Source organism: Coregonus lavaretus, assembly GCF_964263955.1.
Source record: "Coregonus lavaretus genome assembly, chromosome: 4".
In the NCBI taxonomy this organism is placed as follows: domain Eukaryota; kingdom Metazoa; phylum Chordata; class Actinopteri; order Salmoniformes; family Salmonidae; genus Coregonus; species Coregonus lavaretus.
Window position 1 is genome coordinate 14,832,572 of NC_139991.1, and position 23,422 is coordinate 14,855,993.

The 23,422-nt window shown below is 42.8% G+C and overlaps 2 protein-coding genes across 2 annotated transcripts in view; both read left to right on the forward strand.

Moving 5' to 3' along the window:
* LOC311128684 (T-cell immunomodulatory protein-like) overlaps positions 1–11,482 on the forward strand; it is a 125,518-nt gene extending 114,036 nt beyond the window's left edge. The window contains exons 15-18 of the mRNA XM_084160895.1: positions 2,726–2,850; positions 5,604–5,686; positions 6,603–6,720; positions 10,122–11,482. Coding sequence (XP_084017021.1) covers positions 2,726–2,850; positions 5,604–5,686; positions 6,603–6,720; positions 10,122–10,181 — 386 coding nt within the window. The 3' untranslated portion in view covers positions 10,182–11,482. The remainder of the gene's footprint in view (positions 1–2,725; positions 2,851–5,603; positions 5,687–6,602; positions 6,721–10,121) is intronic.
* A 993-nt stretch (positions 11,483–12,475) lies between these two features.
* LOC311128579 (neuropilin and tolloid-like protein 2) lies at positions 12,476–23,227 on the forward strand (the record flags this gene model as incomplete). The annotated part of the gene is made up of 9 exons (XM_084160765.1): positions 12,476–12,485; positions 15,297–15,353; positions 15,513–15,659; positions 17,304–17,552; positions 17,846–17,893; positions 18,311–18,438; positions 19,118–19,346; positions 22,315–22,428; positions 22,554–23,227. 9 exons carry the CDS (start codon positions 12,476–12,478, stop codon positions 23,225–23,227), a joined length of 1,656 nt encoding a protein of 551 aa, XP_084016891.1.
* Between the last annotated feature and the right edge of the window lie 195 nt (positions 23,228–23,422).

Here is a 23,422-nt window from a genome sequence, read left to right on the forward strand (position 1 = left end):
GCATTTTTCTGGATTTTGTTGTTGTTATTCTGTCTCTCACTGTTCAAATAAACCTACCATTAAAATTATAGACTGATCATGTCTTTGTCAGTGGGCAAACGTACAAAATCAGCAGGGGATTAAAAACTTTTTTCCCTCACTGTACATGTAAGGATCTTGGATGCCCCAGGTCAGAACATAATGAAACTGCACCTCATTCCCCACCACACATACATAACAAAGAGTCATTAGTGAGTGTCCAGAGAGGACAAAATTGATTGCATACATGACATATACACTGAGTGTTCAAAGAATTAGGAACACCTTCCTAATATTGAGTTGCACCCCCTTTTGCCCTCAGAACAGCCTCAGTTCGTCAGGGCATGGACCTTACAAGGTTTCGAAAGCGTTCCACAGGGATTCTGACCCATGTTGACTCCAATGCTTCCCACAGTTGTGTCAAGTTGGCTGAATGTCCTTTGGGTGGTGGATCATTCTTGATACAGACGGGAAACTGTTGAGCGTGAAAAACCCAGCAGTGTTGCAGTTCTTGACACACTCAAACCAGTGCGCCTGGCACCTACTACCATACCCCGTTCAAAGGCACTTATTTTTTTTGCCCATTCACCCTCTGAGTGGCACACACACAATCCATGTCTCAAGGCTTTAAAATCCTTCTCTAACCTGTCTCCTTCCCTTCATCTACACCAGTGGTCACCAACCAGTTGATCGCAATCGACTGGTCGATCTCCGGTTTGAGTCAATCACCAAACATTTCTGTAAAAAACACAATGATAAAGCCTTGCGTTCCTTTTTTAAATTTCGCTGTTGGCGGTAGGTGCTTTTGATTCAGAAGCCCTTACGGCTGAAATAATGCAGTGCGACTTGAGTTTCGCCATCAGCTGGAAGACTGTGTCCCCTTTTCTCAGCGGCAGGAGGGAGAGCGGAGGGACGGTGAGTTGGGTGAGAGGCAGCCTCACCGCTGCTCCCTCCCTCCCCTCAGACTGACCATCAGATGCAGGCCATCAGTCCAGTAAAAAAAAAAAAAATACCCAGTGTGATCATATACCTAAACATTATTAAATGGTCTGAGAAGAACAGCATTGGCAGGGCAATTCAAGCATAGCCAATATGCAGTGATAATGTATTGGGCCTATAGCCTACTGCACAAACCTCATTGCTACAGCACTGTTTTTAATTGGTTAATGTTGCATAGGCTTATGTTTTTTTAAGTAATGTTTTTTTTTAAATTTGAGCAGTAGATCTAGGCTTGCATTTTGACTCAGAAAGTGATCTTGACTCCGAAAAGGTTGATGACCACTGATCTACACTGATTGAAGTGGATTTAACAGGTGACATCAATAAGGGATCATAGCTTTCACCTGGTCAGTCTGTGTCATGAAAAGAGCATGTTTTGTACGCTCAGTGTATGTGTCAGAGTCAATACCCTGCTATTGTATCACAAAGCTGATGGGAGGGATCGATCTCACACATACACCAAGGTCTCAGTGTGACGTCCATATTAACAGTTAGCCTACTGGTTTTACTAGCACTGTGAAGTGGACTTCCAATCAGTGTCACTACAATGGACAAGCCTCTTTATTAACAGAAATGTATACAGTACCATATTTCTACATGTAATGACAGATTCTGACTTTCTCAGCTTCCTTTGTCCCTGCCAGTCAATTTAAATGATAGCTCTTATTTTTTTTAAGTGAGCATCTCTGTATGATTGAAGCAATTACATTGGCTTTTACAGCAACTGCTCTGAAGCTGCTCGGTGTAACCTGCTCCATCATTGCAATCAATTACAGAAAGCAGGAACAGGGCTCAAAGCAGGGTCACGCTTTCATTTCAGAGGAGATGGTCTAGTTGTTCCTAATTTCAAACTGTTACAATGGAGATTCGTGGAAGGTAATATATACATTCGCTCAAGATGGTGTACACTTATGCTTTATTCATAGACAGGCATTTAACCTCAGGCTTTTAGGCTCTATACTTAGGTTAAATGTGTAGATAATAGCTAGGCAGAACACACTGTGTTTTTTTTTATGTGGACTAAAGATCCTGCTTTAATCAGTCATTGGATCTTTTGCTTTCTGCACATCGTAAATGTAAAAACAGACTTCCATCTGAGTGTGGGTCCAGACCCGCCATGCAGTCCAGCCACATTTATTCTGATTTGTTGCCGTGGTGCTCTCTTTGTTTACCGTAAAGCGGGTGATTTACGTCGGCTGCGCTTGGCAGGGCCTGAGCGTGGGCCAGTGGCGAGGACGTGGTGGTGGTGGTGGAGGAGGGGGGGGGCGGTAGACGCCTCTGGACTGGGCGATGGTAGGAATAGGATGGTCTGATTTGTGTATTTTATGAGTCTTGTTTATGGGTCTGAAGGGCTCTAATGGCTCCTCTTTTATGAGTCTTGTTTATGGGTCTGAATGGCTCTAATGGCTCCTCTTTTATGAGTCTTGTTTATGGGTCTGAATGGCTCTAATAGCTCCTCTTTTATGAGTCTTGTTTATGGGTCTGAATGGCTCTAATGGCTCCTATTTTATTAGTCTTGTTTATGGGTCTGAATGGCTCTAATGGCTCCTCTTTTATGAGGCTTGTTTATGGGTCTGAATGGCTCTAATGGCTCCTCTTTTATGAGGCTTGTTTATGGGTCTGAATGGCTCTAATGGCTCCTCTTTTATGAGGCTTGTTTATGGGTCTGAATGGCTCTAATGGCTCCTTTGTTTTCCCCTCCATGCAGCCGGCCAGCTGAGCCAGTCGGCCCACCTCTCCCTGCAGCTGCCTTACACCGTCCTGGGGCTGGGGCGCAGCGCCAACTTCCTGGACCACCTGTACGTGGGTATCCCCCGGCCCCTCGGGGACAAGGTACAGTATGGTGCGCTGCAGCACTGGGGGAGGGGAGCGGAGAGGAGGGACATGCCAGACAAAACACAGACAGGACAGGATGCAGTAGGAGCTACAGATGAAGTAGGAGCTACACAGGTCTAATAACTACAGCATGGAACTGATACTGTTTCTAGTCACTGCACCCATGTGGAGAACACACCCAGAGCCACTGATAGTGACACTAACTCTACTGCAGGTTAATGTAAATGTTTCTTCCTGTTGCAATATGATAAGTAGATGGTCTATTATGCAGTAAATAATTAATTATCTTCTTCGTTCACCCACTTTTGTGCTACCTCAAACATTGGCATGTGGTTTGGGTTTGTGTGGAGCGACAGCCTTCTGTCTCTCATATCGCGTGCCGTTTGAAATGCTGTTTGTTGGTTCCTCGATAGATTCCCCTGCACGGCTTAGTTGAATTTAAGACGCTCGCTCCCGTTCCTCGCCTGTCAAAGAATAGAACAGAGGTCTTCATCAAAACGGATTTGCATTGCAAATTTCTGCCCATACCTTACTACCTTGGGAGCGAGGCTCGTACTGAGTAAAGCATCTGAAGTACAGCAACGTGCTTGGTTGTCGCTCACATCTTTTGAGTTATGCAAGAAAATGTTTCCACTAAGGTTCACATTTCCCCACACAGCAGTTAATAAAATCTTTATAATGCTTTGTATTATGCTAACCAATTTTTACCTTCAGAGGGTGTATGAATATGGTGTCTTCAGTGCTACCTGTGCTACATACAGTGTACAAAACATAAAGGACACCTGCTCTTTCCATGATATAGACTGACCAGGTGAATCCAGGTGAAAGCTGTCCGTGTAGATGAAGGGGAGGTGACAGGTTAAAGACGGATTTTTAAGCCTTGAGACATGGATTGTGAATGTGTGCCATTCAGAGGGTGAATGGGCAAGACAAAAAATGTAAGTGCCTTTGAACGTGGTATGGTAGTAGGTGCCAGGTGCACCGGTTTGTGTCAAGATCTGCAACGCTGTTGGGTTTTTCATGCTCAACAGTTTCATTTACATTTACATTTTAGTCATTTAGAAGACGCTCTTATCCAGAGTGACTTACAGTTAGTGAGTGCATACATTTTTCATACTGGCCCCCCGTGGGAATCAAACCCACAACCCTGGCGTCGCAAACGCCATGCTCTACCAACTGAGCTACACAGTTTCCTGTGTGTATCAACAATGGTCCACCACCCAAAGGACATCCAGCCAAATTGACACAACTGTGGGAGCATTGGAGTCAACATGGGCCAGCATCCCTGTGGAACGCTTTCGACAGCTTGTAGAGTTCATGTCCTGACGAATTGAGGTTCTGAGGGCGCACAATATTAAGAAGGTGTTTTGTACAGTCAGTATACACATTTAATGAACAGCTGTGTCTATCTCACTGTCTCTGTGAGAGTTTGGAGAGGATAATATCTGTCTCTCAGGTCTGTCTCCAACCCTTCCTCACAGGGTGAAAAATTCAGGAGGCCATGTGAGGGTTTTGAGTAAGCTAAGGAGTGTGTTCTACTTCTCTCTCCTCCTGTACACACTTCTCAATCCCATGAGGTTTACTTCACTAATCAAGATTCCCACTCTGCTCTCGCCGCCCAAAAACCCCACTTCACTCCCAGCTTCAGACCCAGCGCTCTCCTTTGAAACATTCTCTGAAAACCCAGAAACGCTTTCCTCCTCTAAAACACAGACGTCTTCTCTTAGCCAAAGTGCCAGAAGCGCAGCCTGTCACTGTCTCTCACCGCCGTTCTGCATAAACCACACTGCATTGAAGAGCAAAATGTCAGCATTAGCTTTAGTAGGTTAAGAACTGCGACTACTAATGAACTAACACACTGTGCACAGTGCAGTAACACGATAAGGTGACTCATTCACTGCATCATTATTCTCCTTAACCTATTTTACCTCAAACATAAACAATCACTAGCAATTATAAAATCGAAATCCCTGAATCTGCTGCTCTGATTTGCTTTGAGTCTTTGCCTTACATAGTATTTGTATCTCTGAGCTATGTAAGTATGTCATGCTCTTTAATTGACATTTCTCCGTGTCAGGAAGGAGTCATATGCAAACCCACACAACCCTCAGCATTGTAACGATACTCCAGCTAATGGGACTGTAGGAAGTAGGCTGACACACCAGGGGGATACTTCAGCAGACCTCATTTATTTAATTTACTAGCCAGTGTGTATCTTAAATGCATGGCTTTAAATAGCTCGGGTATAGGTAGCTAAAAACCCTGGGTTCTCATTAGGGTGGCTCTGAGTAAAAGAGGATGCAAAGTACGCCGTCACACACTGCGTGTGTGAGCGAGTGAGTGTGTTTCACTTGTCCCTTAATGTTGCCAAATGATAGATGTGTTGTCGGAAATGAGTCTCTCTTCCCTAGAGGACTCTGTGAGAAAGATTAATTTAATGATTGCTGGTGATTGCCATCCAGTAACAACTTGAAGAGGGAAAATTACCTTTGTAATTGATACAGAAACTGGCTTTGAAAAGCTTTTGAGCTTGAACTTCTAATAATAAAGTTCCTTAAACTCTGAACTAGAGAGGGAATTGTAGTGCAGTACTGTACAGGAAATGACTCAGGCCCTACATTGTATCTGCACTGAGAAGTGTGGGCTATATTGCCTGCATTGTGTTAACTTTGAACTATACTTTTTCCATTATTGCTAGCCCCTTCATTCTACCTCCCTGAGGCTCTAATAACATTGTTTCTGTCTTGCAGGACGTGAGGAAGCAGGAGTGGACAGCCATCATCCCCAACTCTCAGCTCATAGTCATTCCATACCCACACAACGAGCCCCGCAGGTACACACACACTCACACATCTGTACTTGGACACCCACAAACATACTCAGGCCATATTTCCATGGTTTTCACATGAAGTCCTACCCCCAGGAGTGCCAGCAGGTGGCAGAACCCCCCCTCTCCGTATGGCCAGCTAACACATTCTCTCACCAACACATGGAACACACACACTATATATATAGCTACTACACTAAGTTATTACTCAGAAAAACACACACACATTATGTAGATGCATACATCATGTACTGTTCATACATTACAGTGAATGCTCAATGTATAGCTAGCTGTGTAAAGAAGGTGTCTTCAGTGTCATAATCTCTATTGGGCACAGGTTAACGCAAGATATTGTGGCTAATGTTGTGTTCTGCATTGCCATTGATTGTTTTAGTTTTCACCATTCATATTTAATGTGTTTATTAGTTCTGATAGAATGTCTTAATGAAGTTCTCTCACAAGGGTTTTGATTAATATTTGAGCAGGTGTAATGTTCTTCTTCAGCCATTTATTGTAGTATAATAACACTTTCCCACAGTCTGGGTCTGTTCCTGTTTTTAGTCAAACCATTCAAACGAACTCTCTGTTCTCTTCAATAGTCACAAAATATGTGGATCGAAAGACCGGAATTGCTCTTGTCATTTTTAGTTTTTGAGATTTTTTTAGTTAAATGGTTCATTTCTTGATTCATTTTGACGTAATATGACATAATGTCAGGGTATTTTCATATTTAGTGATTACAGAAACTTCATTGTCAAATAACACCTCAGATAAAGCAAAATGTGCAAAATGTCCTTAATATAGCACATTGACTCTTACCTTCTGATAGGGTTGGAAAAAATAAGACATACCTTTTGTATGAGTTTTATGTCATGTAGTAGTTGATACGCTCTTTCTCTCTCCTACCCTTTCCCTCCTTTAGTTGGAGTGCAAAGTTGTATCTGACCCCCAGTAACATAGTCCTACTGACCGCCATCGCTCTGATCGGCGTGTGTGTTTTCATCCTGGTCATCATTGGCATCCTCCACTGGCAGGAGAAGGTAAGAACAGAATAACACAAATACATCTTACACCGTTTATCATCATTACTGTTGTAGTCAATAATAATGAGCACCATCAACCTCATCTCTTCTCCTTCATTATTAGTTGTACTGTCTTGTCATGTTTCCTCTTCTTCCTTGCATTCCTCCTCACTATCCTCTCCTCCTCCTCTTAATAGTCTGAGCCAAAGCCGGTTATGTTCTGGTCAGAGCAGTGAATCCTCCTCACCGCTGCTAGTCCATAGTATCTGGTGGGGGTCTTCTCTTCTCCTGGCCCTGGGGGGCTGCTGGGGAGCTCTGGTACTGGTCCAGAGAGCAGGAGACCCGCTGTGGGCACAGGGCTCACTCAGAGAGGAACAGATGGGTCAGAACCAGCAGATGGGCCCTGTCCTCTAGCCTCCCACAGAGCTCCCACATGGCTTTTAGAGGGCCGTAACCAGTGAGGACGCTCGGCTGTAAATGCTTTGTTCTGCCCCTTCAGCATATCAAATCTTTTGTTCATTATCCCTGTAAATATGCCCTCCGGGGAGTGTGTGGGTGTTGGTTGTCTTGCTACATTCCAGTGGGTGTTTGTGAATTTTACATTGAGTTTTTAGGTAATCGTGTATCGTTTGAATTTCGCAAACTGTGTGAGAATTTGCGTGTGTTTGCATGCAATTGTTGCCGACATGCGTGTGGTTTGTGTCCAGCGTGCCGTGCACACACTGAGCAATTCATCCCCATCCCAGTGCAGCCGTGGCTGGTCTGGCTCTCCACCGAGCGAGGCCAGGCGACGTTGGCGTCTTCTCTAAGCCATCTGCTGTGGGTGCCTGATTATGCACGCAGGAAACCATAATTGCTCTCTGCTCAGCGAAGGGTTCCGGGAACACAAGCTTCATTGGAGTTGACACTGCATTAAAATAACATGTTTGGTTCCATATCGTAGGAAATGATCCCAGCAATTATATTTTAGCAGAAAAAGAGAGAGGCAGAGACATGGCTACTTGTCCATCGTTGATTAGAGGTTGATTGAATAATAATGTTCGTGATGGCCCAGGTAATGGAAGCTTAGGTAATAGCTAGCTGTTCATTTGTTTAGATGATTACTTGGCCAATTTTCTGTGCTTCAGTTCAGAGCCCCCTTCCCTTTCAGAGATACAGGTACCTGCCAAAATAAAGGTAACACCAACATAAAGTGCCTTAGTAGGGCATTGGGCCAGCATGAGCCAGAACAACTTCAAAGCACCTTGGCATAGATTCTACAAGTGTCTGGAACTCTATTGGAGGGATGCGACACCATTCTTCCACAATAAATTCCATTATTTGGTGTTTTGTTGATGGTGGTGGAAAACGCTGTCTCAGGCGCCGCTCCATAAACTCCCATAAGTGTTCAATTGGGTTGAGATCTGGTGACTGAGAAGGCCATGGCATATGGCTTACATCGTTTTCATGCTCATCAAACCATTCAGTGACCACTTGTGTCCTGTGGATGGGGGCATTGTCATCCTATGGGGGCATAGCCATGGTAGCCAAAATAATGGCCTGCCCAGCATTTTTATACATTTGGTAAATATTTTTTTATATACATTGCTTAATTAACTCAGGAACCACACCTGTGTGGAAGCACCTGCTTTTAATATGCTTTGAATCCCTTATTTACTCAAGTGTTTTCTTTATTTTGGCAGTTACCTGTATATCTGCTTCATCCTATTACTGTTGCAGATGATGAGTCACGTCTTTTGAATCTGCAGCCTGTTTTTCTGTTGGTATGACATCTCAGTTCTTGTGAGGTTGTGTGTTTGTTAATGTTGGATTGGGCTAGCCTAGCCGACATCTCTGCTGTTGTGGGCCTTTTTGAGCGAGGGTACTGCCTTTGTTTGGTTTTAATGGGGGGGGGGGTTTGTGACCCATTGTCATCATTTTGTCTAGTCGGGTGTGTCATCTGCATTGTGAGTGTGCTTGCCTTGAAGTTATATCTGAGCCCGGCTGCTGCTGAGCTGTTCTATCTGACTCATTCTGCCCAGCACAATAACACACCATCATTGAAGGGGCTCTCTTAGATAAGAGAGTCTAACCTTTCACGCAGGGGAAAATAGCATTTGGAAAAAGCTCTACATCTCCATAAACTTTTCCATTTGCTTTGCGGTGTGGAGTTGACCAGGTCACGGTGCGATGGGTGATTGACTTTTGATATTTACACTGACCCCTGCTATTTGTTCCATAAATCTCAATGGTCAAATAGAAGTCAGAGGCTGGTGAGAGACATAGTACCTCCTGCAACAGCCGAGACTCAGGAAGTGTTGTTAGAACACTGTTATAGAAAAGAAAGCTAGCTGAAATTTGAATAAAACTGCCTTCTCTGTTTTAGCCTAGCTGTAAATCTGAGGTAGTTTGGATTCTCTTTATTTGTCAGGTAACTTTGGTTTCACACCTGAGGAATCGATCATTGTTTGTTTGAGCTATTTGTATTTTGTGTGGGTTTAAACAGAATGCAGGGCTTTTCGAAGCGATGAAGGGTGCATTATGCCTCCACGTTGCATACAATGTGACGAAGGTCTTATCCCATTTTGTCCTGCATTTTATGCTAGATGAGGCCCCATAGCCTTAGCAGTGAGTATGGATAGGTTACCGCATACAGTAGACCTTAAAAATAGGTAAAGCTATCGTGTTACTGAACTTCACATTCAATCAGAACAAGATTGTACACGTGTGTACTCAATCAGTAGGTTTCAGACCACTCAATAAATGTCACTAATATCGCACACGGAATAACGACACAATTATATCTCCTGAACACTCAATTATTTCCTGTTCATACACCACAATGAACTAGCAATATTGACAGGATTACACGCCAGTTCACTGAATAATGAGACCTAAGGAGAGTATTACAGTATGTCCATGTACTGTGTACACTCCATAAAAACAAGTGTAAGTAACTGAACACTCAGTCTAAAGACTGTCTGCTCCCTTAAGTCCTGAACAACACCGATACGTCCGACAGACTCTCTGCTTAGATGTTGGTGTACTCCATCAGGACTGTCTGTCGAATGGGGAGTGATCCCAGAACAAATCTGTCAGCTTCATCTCCACTGCATTTTGAAGCCTCCCCTTTTTTCATCATACGTGCCTTTATGTGGTGCCTGTCGTCAAGGGAAAAATAAAAGAACAAAGCTAAAAATAAACGTTAATTATCCTCATTCATCCACAGAGGGTACATAATTGTACGTTGAAGAGATGTCACATTAACACTTGTAATAATGATTGCCTGCCTCAGATAGATTGACCACTCAGTAGGTCTGCTGGTTTCATTATTATTCTATATTGGTTTCAGCCCCACCTCTCTCTCTCCATCGCTGACTGTTAGACTCTGTTTGTCTGTGACCCAATGACCCCTGACCTTTGCCCTGTGTGTGTTTCAGAAAGCGGACGACCGGGAGAAGCGACAGGAAGCACACCGGTTCCATTTTGATGCCATGTGAAGGAGCACAGGAAGAGATGGACCATGGGAAACAGTCATGCCTGCTTTCTGTTTTATTTCAGTTTGCTGGTCTATGGAATTGTTTATTTATTTGATCCCCTCAGCCTCTTGAGGATGAGCCATTTAAAGTGTTTAGATATCCATTAGACATCATCAAATGTAAAAGAGACAGACAGGTTACTTCTCTTGCACAGATTTGGTTGGAATTTGAACGTGTTCTTTTTTTATTCACATTTCCTTATACATTTCAAGGGCCAAAATGATGGAAGAACCCAAATCTAAACAGGACTACTGAGTGAAATGACACTTAGTGATATCCCAGGGGATTTTTTCATTCAATGGTTTGGCTCAGCTCATTATGTATGGATGTCAAATGGGCACTAACTGTTTACGTCATGAATTCGTAATAATGTTTAAATGTTCAATCCAAGTCGTCCTAATCTGCAAAACACATTACAGATTTGTTTGTTTTGGGGGAAGCATTGCTATTGTAATGTTACTTGAAGTCTTATGTATGTCCAGTCATCCATTGTCTTCCTGTATGCCTTCTGTATGTCAGTCTGTAAAGGTTATTGTTTTCCATGGACTGCTATAGTAGGATCTTACACATAGAGTCCACTGACCCAAACAGGGTACTTACACTGGATGCATCCATTGTTCTCTACTGTATATAATGTGCATAGTACATGGTCCATAATGTGTCAAGTTCATTATGTACTTTTCCCGTCCTTATTCCCAAATACCTGACACAATGTCCTATCCTTGGTTGACAGCTCCCACTCTACACTGCTCTCACTCACAGTGGTAGTGGAATGGCCTGTGCTACTGACCCCTCTGGTTTAGTCATGTCCTTAGCTTTTTAGATACGTTTTTCTCACTCTTAATAATCTTGTTCGTCTCACATGATAAACCTGGTGTGTTTTTGGAATGCCAAACACTTGATTATGTGTTCATGAAAAACTTCAACTTACAAGGGGAAATAGTTTTGGTCTTTAACCTACAGAAAGTGCAATCATCCTTATCACCAATGTCAAAGCCTCTTCTATTAATTATTTTATTTCATTTTGAATTAACGTGGGGCACTGTATTATTGGATGGTACTGGTCTAACATCCAAATATTTATTTTGCTATCATCTCATGTCTGTGGTTTGAACTTTTTTTATACTAATGATTAATAGTGATAAGTAATTGATTTTATTTTTGTGATTGTGCATGTAATCGAAAATGTTCAACTGAATGATAATTTCTGTTGAATGTTTATGGGATGATGGGTTTAAAATTAAAGTGTTTATCATGCTTAATTCATGGTGGTTCTTACTTGTTTTGAATTCATTTAAATGTATTTCTGTCTCACTTTTGCCTTCCATTTCATAGACTGGCATGGCCATCAGAAAAAGTAAATTATCCTAGTGAGCTGATGACTCAAGAAACGATTGGAAGTGACAACTTGGCATAGCCTACGGTTTTGAGTTCTTTTTAGCTCATGCAGCATAATGTATTGCAATCTGGCACTTATGGTAAAATGGTAGTCTAATAAAATGGTAGCCATCATTTAAATAGCAGTTGATGTTTTACTGTCTGTTGATATTTTTCAACGATTGTCTTTTGGCAACAACTTACTGAGTAAAGATTATCCTGATTGTATGCCGTCAACTTTTCCGTTGTTTTTTGGGGGTGCGTAAAGCACATAACCCCATTGTAGCTTGTTCCATTCGTTTTGTATTATATCAGACATGGCTCTGCTCAATTTTACCATTATAATCGTTCAATGCAACAAGAACAGAGCAGAGAATTGTAGGCAGGGAGAGATAACGCTGCGGATTTTACACTCGGTGATGGGGTGCATGCGTACAAGCTGCTCATTCACGCAAACATCGCCCAGAGCTTAAATGAGCCTTGTTTAGTGCCATTACTTCAGTTCAGCCAGAGACCACTCTGTGCGTCTCTCTGTGCGCGTCTCTCGGATACTCCGCTGCTCAACCTCACTGGACAATACAACCTGCTTTAATAATAGCATATGTTGCATTTGGAACTACAAGACATCTATCTAGATGGAATTAACGTTGTATTTAATACTAATCGGGAGTGGTTGAAGAAGAAGCGCTTGTTTTCCTCAGAGGAAATTCGGAGTGCATGGTTGTCTTTCTGACTATGGAATTAAGGCGATCAATGAAAAGTTGGATTTTATGAACAGCGACTCATTGCCTTGGATCCATAAAATGGAGAGATAAAGCGTGTAACTCCCCAAGCTTAAGAAGGAGAACGTATTTGGCACCACCACACAGGGAGAGGAAATGCACAGAGGTGAGTTTTACTGAGCATCAGAGTGCTTTTGGATCGCATTTAAGGACCACTGATATGATACAGAAGGCTAATAATCCCTCGCATCGACTGTGATATAATTCATCCCTTATTCTTCTGCAATATAGGCAAAACTCATCCTTACCAAATGTCTCCTGTAGCTCAGTTGGTAGAGCGTGGCGCTTGCAACGCCAGGGTTGTGGGTTCGTTTCCCACAGGGGGCCAGTATGAAAATGTATATCACTCACTAACTGTAAGTCGCTCTGGATAAGAGCGTCTTGCAAATGACTTAAATGTAAATGTCTCCCGTTTTATTTTATTTTGCGCCAAGTTGTTTTATTGTGTTCATGTTTGCAAGTAGTGAATGGGATCGCCATCTGCAGGTTTACTTATATTCAGTTATATATTCTATTAGCTTTTTAGGTTACTGCAAGGGTTATCTTTGAAATGTGCCAATATCCTCTCTTATAAAATGTGACATTTGCACAAGGCTACACAATCCGGAAGAATGCATTCCAATTTAGGCTGCTTTTCTGTTAACACCTAAGGTCGATGTCTAAATATCTAAATAGCATTAAAAAAAAAAATCCCCTTAAAGAATATATAGATATCTGTTATTTTGCATTGGATGCGTCTCGATCCACCTGTGTAACACTTCTGCATCTGTGGTGACAGGGCTTAGACTCTTATGGGTTAATAACTTGATTTCTGATCTCAAGTCATGTGTGATGAATACATATGGAATCGGCAAATAGCCTAATTTATGTAGGAGTTGAAAATCGCTGTGTTTTAGCAGAACTGCGCATGGGAGCGTGGTGCTGAAGTGACAGCTCCTGCTGATTCGCGCCACATCTGGGACAAGGCCACAGCTGCGGTTTGCAGCTCATTTTGAGCCACGATATTCTGCTCTGAAATCATTGTGTTTTGTACTGTACTGTAGGCCTATTATTTAAAGATACTGTCAAGTATTGTTTAAGACACCTAGCCTGTAAACTGCACTGAATCTTATCACGGAGGGGGAGAACCTCATGTTGAGCTCATTTCAGTAGGCCTGGGCTATTTCAGTCACGAAAGGCACGAAGTCTAGTCGTCTAAATAGTATTAACAACAACTGAATGTAGCGTTCTAACTCTGTATAGCCCTATGTTTCATTTTTGTAATATAATTGCAGAATCAAAATCAAAATGCATCAGCCAACATCCAACAGGGACATATCTATGCTTTTGGGGTTCATTTAAACAAGCAATGTGGTAGGCCATCCATTTTTATTTAAAATGCTCTCCCATTCATGTTCTTCGGGTAGTGTAGGCTATCTTTTAAAGGCATTCAACCTTTTCGAATCAGACCTACAGGCCCATTCAAAGCTGTTTGAACCAACTGTGTCCTACAATGAATGCCTGCCATAGACTGCTTTTAAGAGGTAGTTATGGTCTTTCAGTGGTCCCCCATAGTGGGGTAGTATCCAGAAAGGACAAATCTATGTGAATAGACTAATAGTCAGGCCATGCATGGAAAGGTGTGTGTACACGGTGTGGCCTTTTGGCCTTCAACGTATCAAGGCCGGGAAGAGAGAGGGTGTGTATAGTAGAGAACATGCTGTCTGATATCTTTTTGCAAGCCTGGGTGGCTGTAGTCAATCCATGTTTCATTATGCATCTGTCAGGCTCACGCTCGCGGTTTAATGTGATATAAGTAGCACAGTCATTTAAAATCCGTTGGGGGTAAACCTACGTCGGCTTATCTGGAGAAGACAGTAGTGTTGTGGGCTGAAATGTGCACAGGGGTACTGCGAGCAGTTTTAGCACTGATATAATACACAATGCAGTGCTGTTGCTGCTGTCTCCGGATGCCTGTCTCTCATTGTGGCATCACGCCTGCGAGCCTTATCCCATTTGTTCTGGTGCTGTCTTCATTCAGGACAGGATGCTGGAGGGCTGGCGATGCTCTGATAGGCCTGACGATGTGGGCCTACCAATGAGTGCTCCCTGTCACACCATCAGAGGATAATATGATAACACATACACAGATATACAGCCTTCTTTATTTAGCTGTAACTGGTATGGAGGAGATAGCTCTTTAGGCAGCAATCTGAATTCGGCTTCAGGCTTTTGGTTATAATATGTCTTCGGTCCGATAAGAGGCTTTTTTAATAAGCTCTCAATGGCACAACCTATGAAATATAATGGTAGGGATACATCTACAAGACCCATGGATCAATATTCTGTAAAGTATTGTTGCACATCATGCACACTTGGTGCATACAAGTTCATGAATTGCAAGATGCATCTTTACTGTCAATGTCATTGGCTCTTTCACTGTGTGTGTGTGCTTGTGTAGGTGTGCTTGTGTGTGTGTGTGTGTGTGTGTGTGTGTGTGTGTGTGTGTGTGTGTGTGTGTGTGTGTGTGTGTGTGTGTGTGTGTGTGTGTGTGTGTGTGTGCTTGCTTGCACTGTTATGTTAGGTTATTATGGATATAAGTAGGGCTATAATTCTTAATGCTGTCCGGTCTGCATCACAGCTGTTCCAATAATCACACATACACAATTTAGTTAAAAGGTTTATAATTATTTCACCCAACAGAAAAGAAGGCATGTTTCTCATTTAAACTGGTAATTACTATTTCCTATCTTAACTAGCAGATTTCAAGCTTCACATAATTGCTTTTTAATGAGGGATGTGTGAGCTAGTTTGTTAGATTGCCTATTATTTCAATACTTTGATTACATTGTTTTTACCTGTTCCACTCGTATTAAATGGTACTTTTATGAAAAATAAGGGTGCAAATCATTGACATTGTAATGTTTTTCTCTTACAGCCTGGGTACTCCTTATTCTGATAGAAGAGGGATTTGCTCTGGCACAGAGAACTAAAGGTGCGTCTCCTGTTGTCATCATGTCAGATTATGGGGGAATAATTGGTCACGTTGTAGCACATAAATCATTTTCACTGGCAGAATCACAATACATTGATCTAATCCCATACATATCCCAATTCAAACATGGTCTTGATTCTTTTCACTGTCTTTTATCAGAGTCCTTTTCTCAGAATGAAAGCAGTCCACCTCAGAATCTTAACGAATGTGGCACCTGGGTCCGCAACATCAACGGGGGAGTCTTCACATCCCCCAACTACCCCAACACATACCCCCCTAACAAGGAGTGTGTTTACATCTTGGAAGGTATGTCTGTTTATGCCCGCTCACACAAAAATAGCCTCAGCAGTGCCTTAGAATGTGGATAATAGCTTCTTATTGGTTTGTTGCAATTTTGATAGCCTGCCAGTCACTATATACACCTTATCAGAGTCATGTCATCCAAAAGTCCCAAACCTATATGATTGTGGTAAAACTCAGCCGAGACTAACTAGGCTGCAGGAACTGATAGTGTGATTTCATCAGTTGGAGGAAAATTGAAGACTTGGTGAAGCTCAATGGCTCCCTCTGTGGATACATCAACTAGCATAGCCATGGAACCTACCTTGACAAAACAGCATTGACAATCCAAATAATCAATGAGCAGGGCTTAACAAGGCCAATTCTCCAGATCATCATGACTCAAACCCAATAATGAATTGCATCGTTCATCTCTCATCTCCAAAGGTCTTACGAGGGTGAGACACTCAATACTCATCAGTCAGAAGTGTCAGTCAACCTGGTTTATATTTCACAATTCATGGCTTGTTGACTGCATTGCAGAGACTTTTGTCTCTCATATTATGTGACTTTTGGTTGGTGATTGTGTATTTCTTCTATTGTTTCAGTGTGTTGTTGTATTGAGTTATCAAGCTTAGCTGTGCAACACTATCTTTGGTATGTATCTAGCTAATTTGAACTGAGAGCTCTTGTTTCTAATCCTTACCAGGGGAAATATACATGTGATTTAGGTTTGTGATAACAGTAGTGACAGCTTGGCTGAATCTGTACGGTAGGCATCCATCATTTATTCCTGTTTAAAATAGTGACATTATTGCTTCCCACATACCTTCGAAGTACAGCTCATTTGTTTCGGTGTGTGTGCTGGCGGTGACATGATTTGTCTTTACGTGTGTGTCTGAGCTGTGACGTCATCATTTAAATGGTGGGATCATTTGTTTCAGTTCAAAGGCATTACCCTCTCTTATCAATTTTTCTACCGTTTCCCATTTTATCATAGCAGGCAGTCTGATGTATATGTAATTCATCTATGAAGACAGGAATTAGCTGGCTTTTAAAAAATGGTATGTGCAAGTGGGAGTCATGTTGATTCTGGGAGACTACTTGAGCCAGTCATGTAGGGTGGGATTTACATGATGTGAACTTCTAAACTCAAATGTATGGTCCAAGTTTTGTGTTTTGGTTCAGAACCTGTAAGGAAACATGCTGACATGTCAAGTCATGTCAAGTCATGTGTGTATGCATCAGCAAATGTGCGTTAGTGTAAGGGCCCAATTTAATACGTATCACCGAAGTTCAGCGCTACAGCGCAATTTAAATTTAAAGGCAATGTTCCCACGTTTGTGGAGACTGCATTCATGGTAAATCCTGCATATGTCGGCTCAATCAAAAATTACCTTTACATTTCAAGCTGGCTATAGCGCTGAACTTCAGCGATATGGATTGAATCGAGCCCTAAGCATGGGTACCTTTGTGTATTTATGCAGGCATCCATAAACTGGCTGTGCATATGAGTAGAAAACAGGAGTTTAGCAGATTTTTAAACAAGTTTGTATGCAGACTGAGACCCTGCTGTACTGGTAAACGCAGTCCATGGAGCAAAGCCTTTTAGCAAAAACTAAACCCAACACACCCCTAACACTCCTCCTCCTCCTCTATCACCTCCTCCAGCTCTCCCTCGTCAAAGAATCCAGTTGGCCTTTGATAAGAACTACTACATGGAGCCCTCCTTTGAGTGCCGCTTTGATCACATCGAGGTACGGGATGGTCCATTTGGCTTCTCACCGATCATCGACCGCTTCTGTGGGTCGAAGAGCCCAGGCCTGGTCACATCCACGGGCCGCTTCATGTGGATCAAGTTCACCAGCGACGAGGAGCTGGAGGGTGTTGGGTTCCGTATCAAATACACCTTTATAGCAGGTACACCTGTTCTCAGTTAGAGCTAGCCTACTGGGCATATCATCATTACATACACATTCATAGGTGTGGATAAGAAGGACTACAGCACATCCACAAATTTACTGTCAAAGGCCATCCAATTTTATACACTAGGACACTGAAATCAGCGTCTCACATCGGGCCACAGATATTAGCTCCCAATGGTCTTCCCCAGTTTATCTGGCTTACTTTAATGGGATCTTATCACTTTTCTTTACTCGTGAATTCCAGCTCTGTGGATCAAGACTCATGTGCTTTCCTGTTTATAATTTCAGACCCAGATTTTCATCTGCATGTGGGTGGACTGTTAAACCCGATTCCAGGTAAGCTCTTCAATATTTCACCGGTGTGTCCGATCCAATTTGAAGAGCTCTGTGCTCTAAAGCTTACTGGGTGCTATCTTTCACTGACACATGCTCTCTCACACACAGAGACACCTCTCTTTCTCCTCTCTCTCACTTTCTCTCTCTTTCTCTCTCTTTCTCCTCTCTCTCTTTCTCTCTCTCCTCTCTCTCTCTCTCTCTCTCTCTCACTTTCTCTCTTTCTCCTTTCTCTCTCTCTCCTCTCTCTCCTTTCTCTCTCTCTCACTCACTTTCTCTCTCTCTCTTCCTCTCTAGTTTCTTTGTTCCCGTTTTTCTATCTCTTCCCTTATGCTCACCTTTCCTTCTTCTGCAATCCTTCTCTTATCCATAACCCCCCTCCCCTGTCCTTCCCCCGTCCTCACCTTTCTCTCTCCTCAGATTGTCAGTTTGAGATTGGTGGCTATGATGGTGTTATCCGCTCCAGTCAGGTAGAAGAGGAGGATAAGATTAAGACTGGTGATGCTCTGGACTGTATCTGGACCATCCGCGCTCCTCCTCAGTCCAAGGTGAACATCTTGTTCCCCCCCTCCTTCTCTCCAGTGGCTAAATGGGTAATCACGTCACTCACTGCAGAGGTCCAGCCACTGAAAAACCACCAATTGATTAGAACACAAGAGACTGGGAGTAAGACATAACAGTCCCCTGACCCTCTCTCTGCTGTGGAAACAATGAAGGGTATCTCAAATTAGCAGTAGCCTAACCAGGGCAGCAGGTATTAGGCCAATGATGCAGAAATAGCAGAAAAACAGAATCAGCAGTACTGGGAATGAAGCTAAAAGCATCCTCTTGATGTCTGCAGTCTTATGAGTTCAAATGTGCTAAAGAGGCTGGATTGTTCCGGGCTGAATTCACAAGGTGCTCGCTAGAACGATACAGAGACAGGTTAGATATGGACAGAATGTTAAGATTAGAGCCTATCCCGTGGGTGCAAAGCAGCAATCTTGTACTCAAAAGATTTAGTTGTGCAACTCTTCATCTGAGGTCAATGTTTCCCGGTGGTTGTGTGCTATACAATTGGGCTAAGCCTACCAGGATAGGCTTAGCCCAAGTATGAGTGTATTATCCTTCAGTACCAATATCCCTTTTTAAATGTTTCAATTTTCGCTTAATTTGTGTTAATTTCTTTCTGAATGTCAGCAGAGTAGCCATGGTTCTGTGTTGTGATGTGGTGATTTCTGGCTGTAGATTTACATTCGGTTCCTGGAATACCAGATGGAGCACTCCAACGAGTGCAATAAGAACTTTGTGGCAGTGTACGATGGCAGCAGTGCCATAGAAAACCTAAAGGCCAAGTTCTGCAGCACCGTGGCTAATGACGTCATGCTAGCCAACGGGGTGGGAGTGGTGAGGATGTGGGCCGATGAGAAGAGCCGACTCAGCCGCTTCCAGATGCTCTTCACCTCATTCGTCGACCGTGAGTGTTCTCCTTATTTTATCAGAAATCTTACTTGCAGTTATTGTGGGCCGTCTAAACCAAGAGTTAATTTGGAGATAAATAATTACGATCAGTCTGGGTACTTTATCAATTGGCAGGTCCTCTTGTCTCCATGTTTTTTATTCTCATGATTTAGTGGTCAGTATTTTGTCCAGACACACAGCAGATGTATGGAAGGTTGGAAGAGATAGATGGGGCCAACTGCCTACTATTATTATTGATTTATTGACGACATCTACATCCTCTGAATAGTAAATAACTGACTGACATTCAACTTTCATTTTAGAAATGGAAAGTTAATTAAAGTTGCATACTATGCAGTGATATCGCAAAGCCAATTATTTTCCCTTTGCTGAGTACCTCAAAGAAAATGACAAGTTATTGATATGCAGGTAACAGTGTAACACATTGGCCATAATAATGGGTCATCATTCACAATGGACAAGTGGGATTTATCTTCCATTGATGAATGGAAAAGCTGAATAATGTGTTATTATTATGTTAGTAAATTAGCTTTTTTTGTTTAACCCTTTACACTCTTGGCCTATATGGATAGGGCTAATTTGAAATGTTTCTTAGGCTTTCACAAGGAAATTCAGAGAAACAGATAGTAATTTTGGTGTGCACAGAATGGAGTCATGAGTGCATTCAGGTGCATGATCTGTGGCAAATTTTCTTCACAATAGACAAACATAGGCTCATTCTGTTCAGAACAACCCAGGGTATGACGTCCTGTCATCTTGTAACTTGACATCAAACATAGAGATCATAAACGTTGACACTGTATATGACATGAGTTTTATAATATGGAAATGTAAAGTGCACATTTGGACTCACAGGTGTTTGGCATGCTTGTATGACATCAAAGCGGTATTTATTACAATCCTCAATGTCTCATCTTTCAAAATACATCAAGTCCTTTTAATTTATCGCATTTCCCTCACTAAAACAACAAAAATGTGTAAATGTTGCCCAATTAGCGGGAGGGATGAGGCAACTTCTTGTCGCGTGCAGTGCTCAAGTTCAGAACGGCTGTCAGTCAAAACCCGTACAGTGCTGTGAAGCGCAGAGCCTGACCCCTGACATCATTTATAGCATGTTACTGTACAGCCACTGCGTTCCAATGTAGGTGCGTATCAGTGTCCAAATCTGCCATTTTCAACACGTATACGGGTATGAGTGTAAAGGGCTACATAACTTCTGAAGGAAATGTGTGTGTTTTTTCCACATCTAATCATGGCATGGGGTTTTTAAACTAGATGATTTAATTTCAGAGAGACAAATAGATATATCCGCCTCATTCTCAGAGAAGAAAGTAGTACTGCAAGGTTTTACACAGTCAAATGTGACAAATAATTACATTTTTATTAAATAACTTTACAAATTATACATTTATGAAATCAATATATATATATCTCAATACAGTATTATGAGATTTGGGCTCTGGTCAAAAGTAGTGCACTATATAGAGAATACGGTGCCCTGTGGGACGAGACCTAACTCTAACCAAACACTATAGCATGAGGTTAGATTTATGATGGGTTTCATTTATATGTTAAATATACATTCCAGCTAAACATTCCAGCTAAACAATGGATATATAGTATTTTGCTAAATCTATTAATAAACATTCTGAGAACAGTAATATTTCACACACATAAAGGTACCCATAACCATTAATTTCTCATGAAATAAAAAACAAATGTGAAGAATTAGTCGATATAGAGTTTTGAAAATAAACTCTTCAGTTGTTCCTCCGCCATACTGTAATATTTTCATTAAATGCCTGAATAATCAGAGATATATTAATTGCTGTATTCATTTTAGATATTATTTTTTATTCCCTTCGCTGCAGCACTTAATTACCTTTTAAATTCAACAGAGATGTTTTTTAAGAGAGCTCTTAAAACTTTCTGACGCACATTAAACAAGATCACATATTTCATAATGTTTGTCTTGCATTTTAAATTCATGTTGTCCCAACATCATAGACTGGGGTTCAATTAAAGGACAAAACAGAGACATTAATCTTAGTAATCAGTCATGCCACTTTTACCCGCACTATCACCTTGGATATTTTCGTCCTTATCCTTCTCAGAACATGCAGAATCCTGTACATCATCATTTTCATTACCTCTGTGGTTCTGGGCTCTCTCAGGGGGAACTGAGAAGATGGGGAACACGAACCAGCGCTGACACCCCAGAGAGAGAACAAGCTTTTTGAAGGCGAGAGATGTCTAATCGGTTTGGAAGTGAGCGCATAGTCAGGGGAGCTCCATGCACTCAACGGGAGATGGAAGGCGTCTTATGACCCCTTCATCCTGCTGTCAGAACCGCTTAGCCTCGCGGCAGTGGAGGGGAATGGTTTGGTGTTCGGCCCTAAACAGCGTGTATGTGTCAGTGGTGTAGTGGGACCTGGTGGGGGCTATTGTCTACCTTGCTGTAGTACTGTCTGATGGGGTTTGAGGTGTGTATGGGGGGGGGGGGGGATTTGGGGTGGCAAGCTGCTCAGACCGCTGATAGAGAATTGGGGAGGGGGGGGGGGGGGGGGGGGGCAGGAGGAAGGGGGTGTAAGTGTGTGGCGGGGGGTAGCCTGTTAGGACCCACAGAACCAGCCTCGCACATCCATCTCCTGGGCCCAGCAGTCACGTTCAATTTACCAGCCTTCTCGGCTGTCTCGTGACTAGCATTGTAAAAGCTAGTTTAGTCAGGAGTCTCAGCGCGCCTGGCCATCTGTGCCTCGTGATGGCCGTCTAAATTGATTTACTGCACTCCATACTCTACGCTGTTTTTCCACTCTACATGGTTGCTAGGAGAAGCAGCCATTTCAATTGCCTATCATGTCATGCAACCTGTAAATGATGATATATGGTTTCAAGTTGCACACATCTAGCGTTTATTGCAGTAGTTTTAATCTTTAATAACTTTACCTTGTCTCTTGTTTCAGCCCCGTGCAATAGCAACACGTTCTTTTGCCATAGCAACATGTGCATCAATAACTCATTGGTGTGTAATGGGGTTCAAAATTGTGTCTACCCCTGGGATGAGAACCATTGTAAGGGTGAGTGAAACTTAAATTTCCCATCATCTATTTTTAATCATTTAGTATTTTTATCATGTGGTAAATTGACTTATGACAACCAAACCATTATAGTAGACTTACTGTTTTTTCCCCTTCACAAACAGAGAAGAAATCCAATGGCCTGTTCCATCAGATCACTAATACCCACGGCACGGTGATCGGCGTGTCCTCAGGCGTGGTTCTAGTCCTACTCATCATCTCCATCCTGGTCCAGATGAAGCAGCCTAGGAAGAAGTTGGTAGCCCGCCGGCCAGTCTTCAACAAGGCTGGCTTCCAGGAGGTCTTTGACCCTCCCCATTACGAGCTTTTCTCCCTCCGTGACAAGGAGATCTCCTCTGACCTGGCCGACCTATCAGAGGAGCTGGAGAGCTACCACAAGCTGCGCCGCTCCTCCACCACGTCGCGCTGTGTCCACGAGCACCATTGTGGCTTGCAGGCCTCGGGGGGCAGCATGAAGCAGAGCCGCACCACCCTCAGCTCCATGGAGCTCTCCTACCACAACGACTTCTCCAAGCCCCCGCCCATGAAGACCTTTAACAGCACCTATAAGAAAAGCTGCTACGGCTACCAACAGACTCACGACTGCGCCGAGAAGGTCATTGAAGACCGCGTCATGGAGGAGATCCCCTGTGAGATCTACGTCCGCGGCGGAGCGGCCGGGCCAAGCGCTGGAAGCACTGGGCCAGGAGGCTGTGGCACTCTCAGCTCCCGCAACGGGGGCCGCAATAACACCAGCATCGTCGACCCCCAGCAGCGCTCAATGTCCATGGACTTCTAGGCGGAGAGGGGGAGAAAAGGAGGAGAGGAACCTGACTCTCATTTATTTTATTTTTTCCTTCTTTTGATCAGTCTAATAGGGAGGAATCTCGCATGCAGATTCAGCCTTTCCCCTGTATGCTCAAAAGAACTGGACACTGCCACACAGGGGAACAGAGACAGATGAAAATGACTTTAGACTGTTTACTGTATTTAC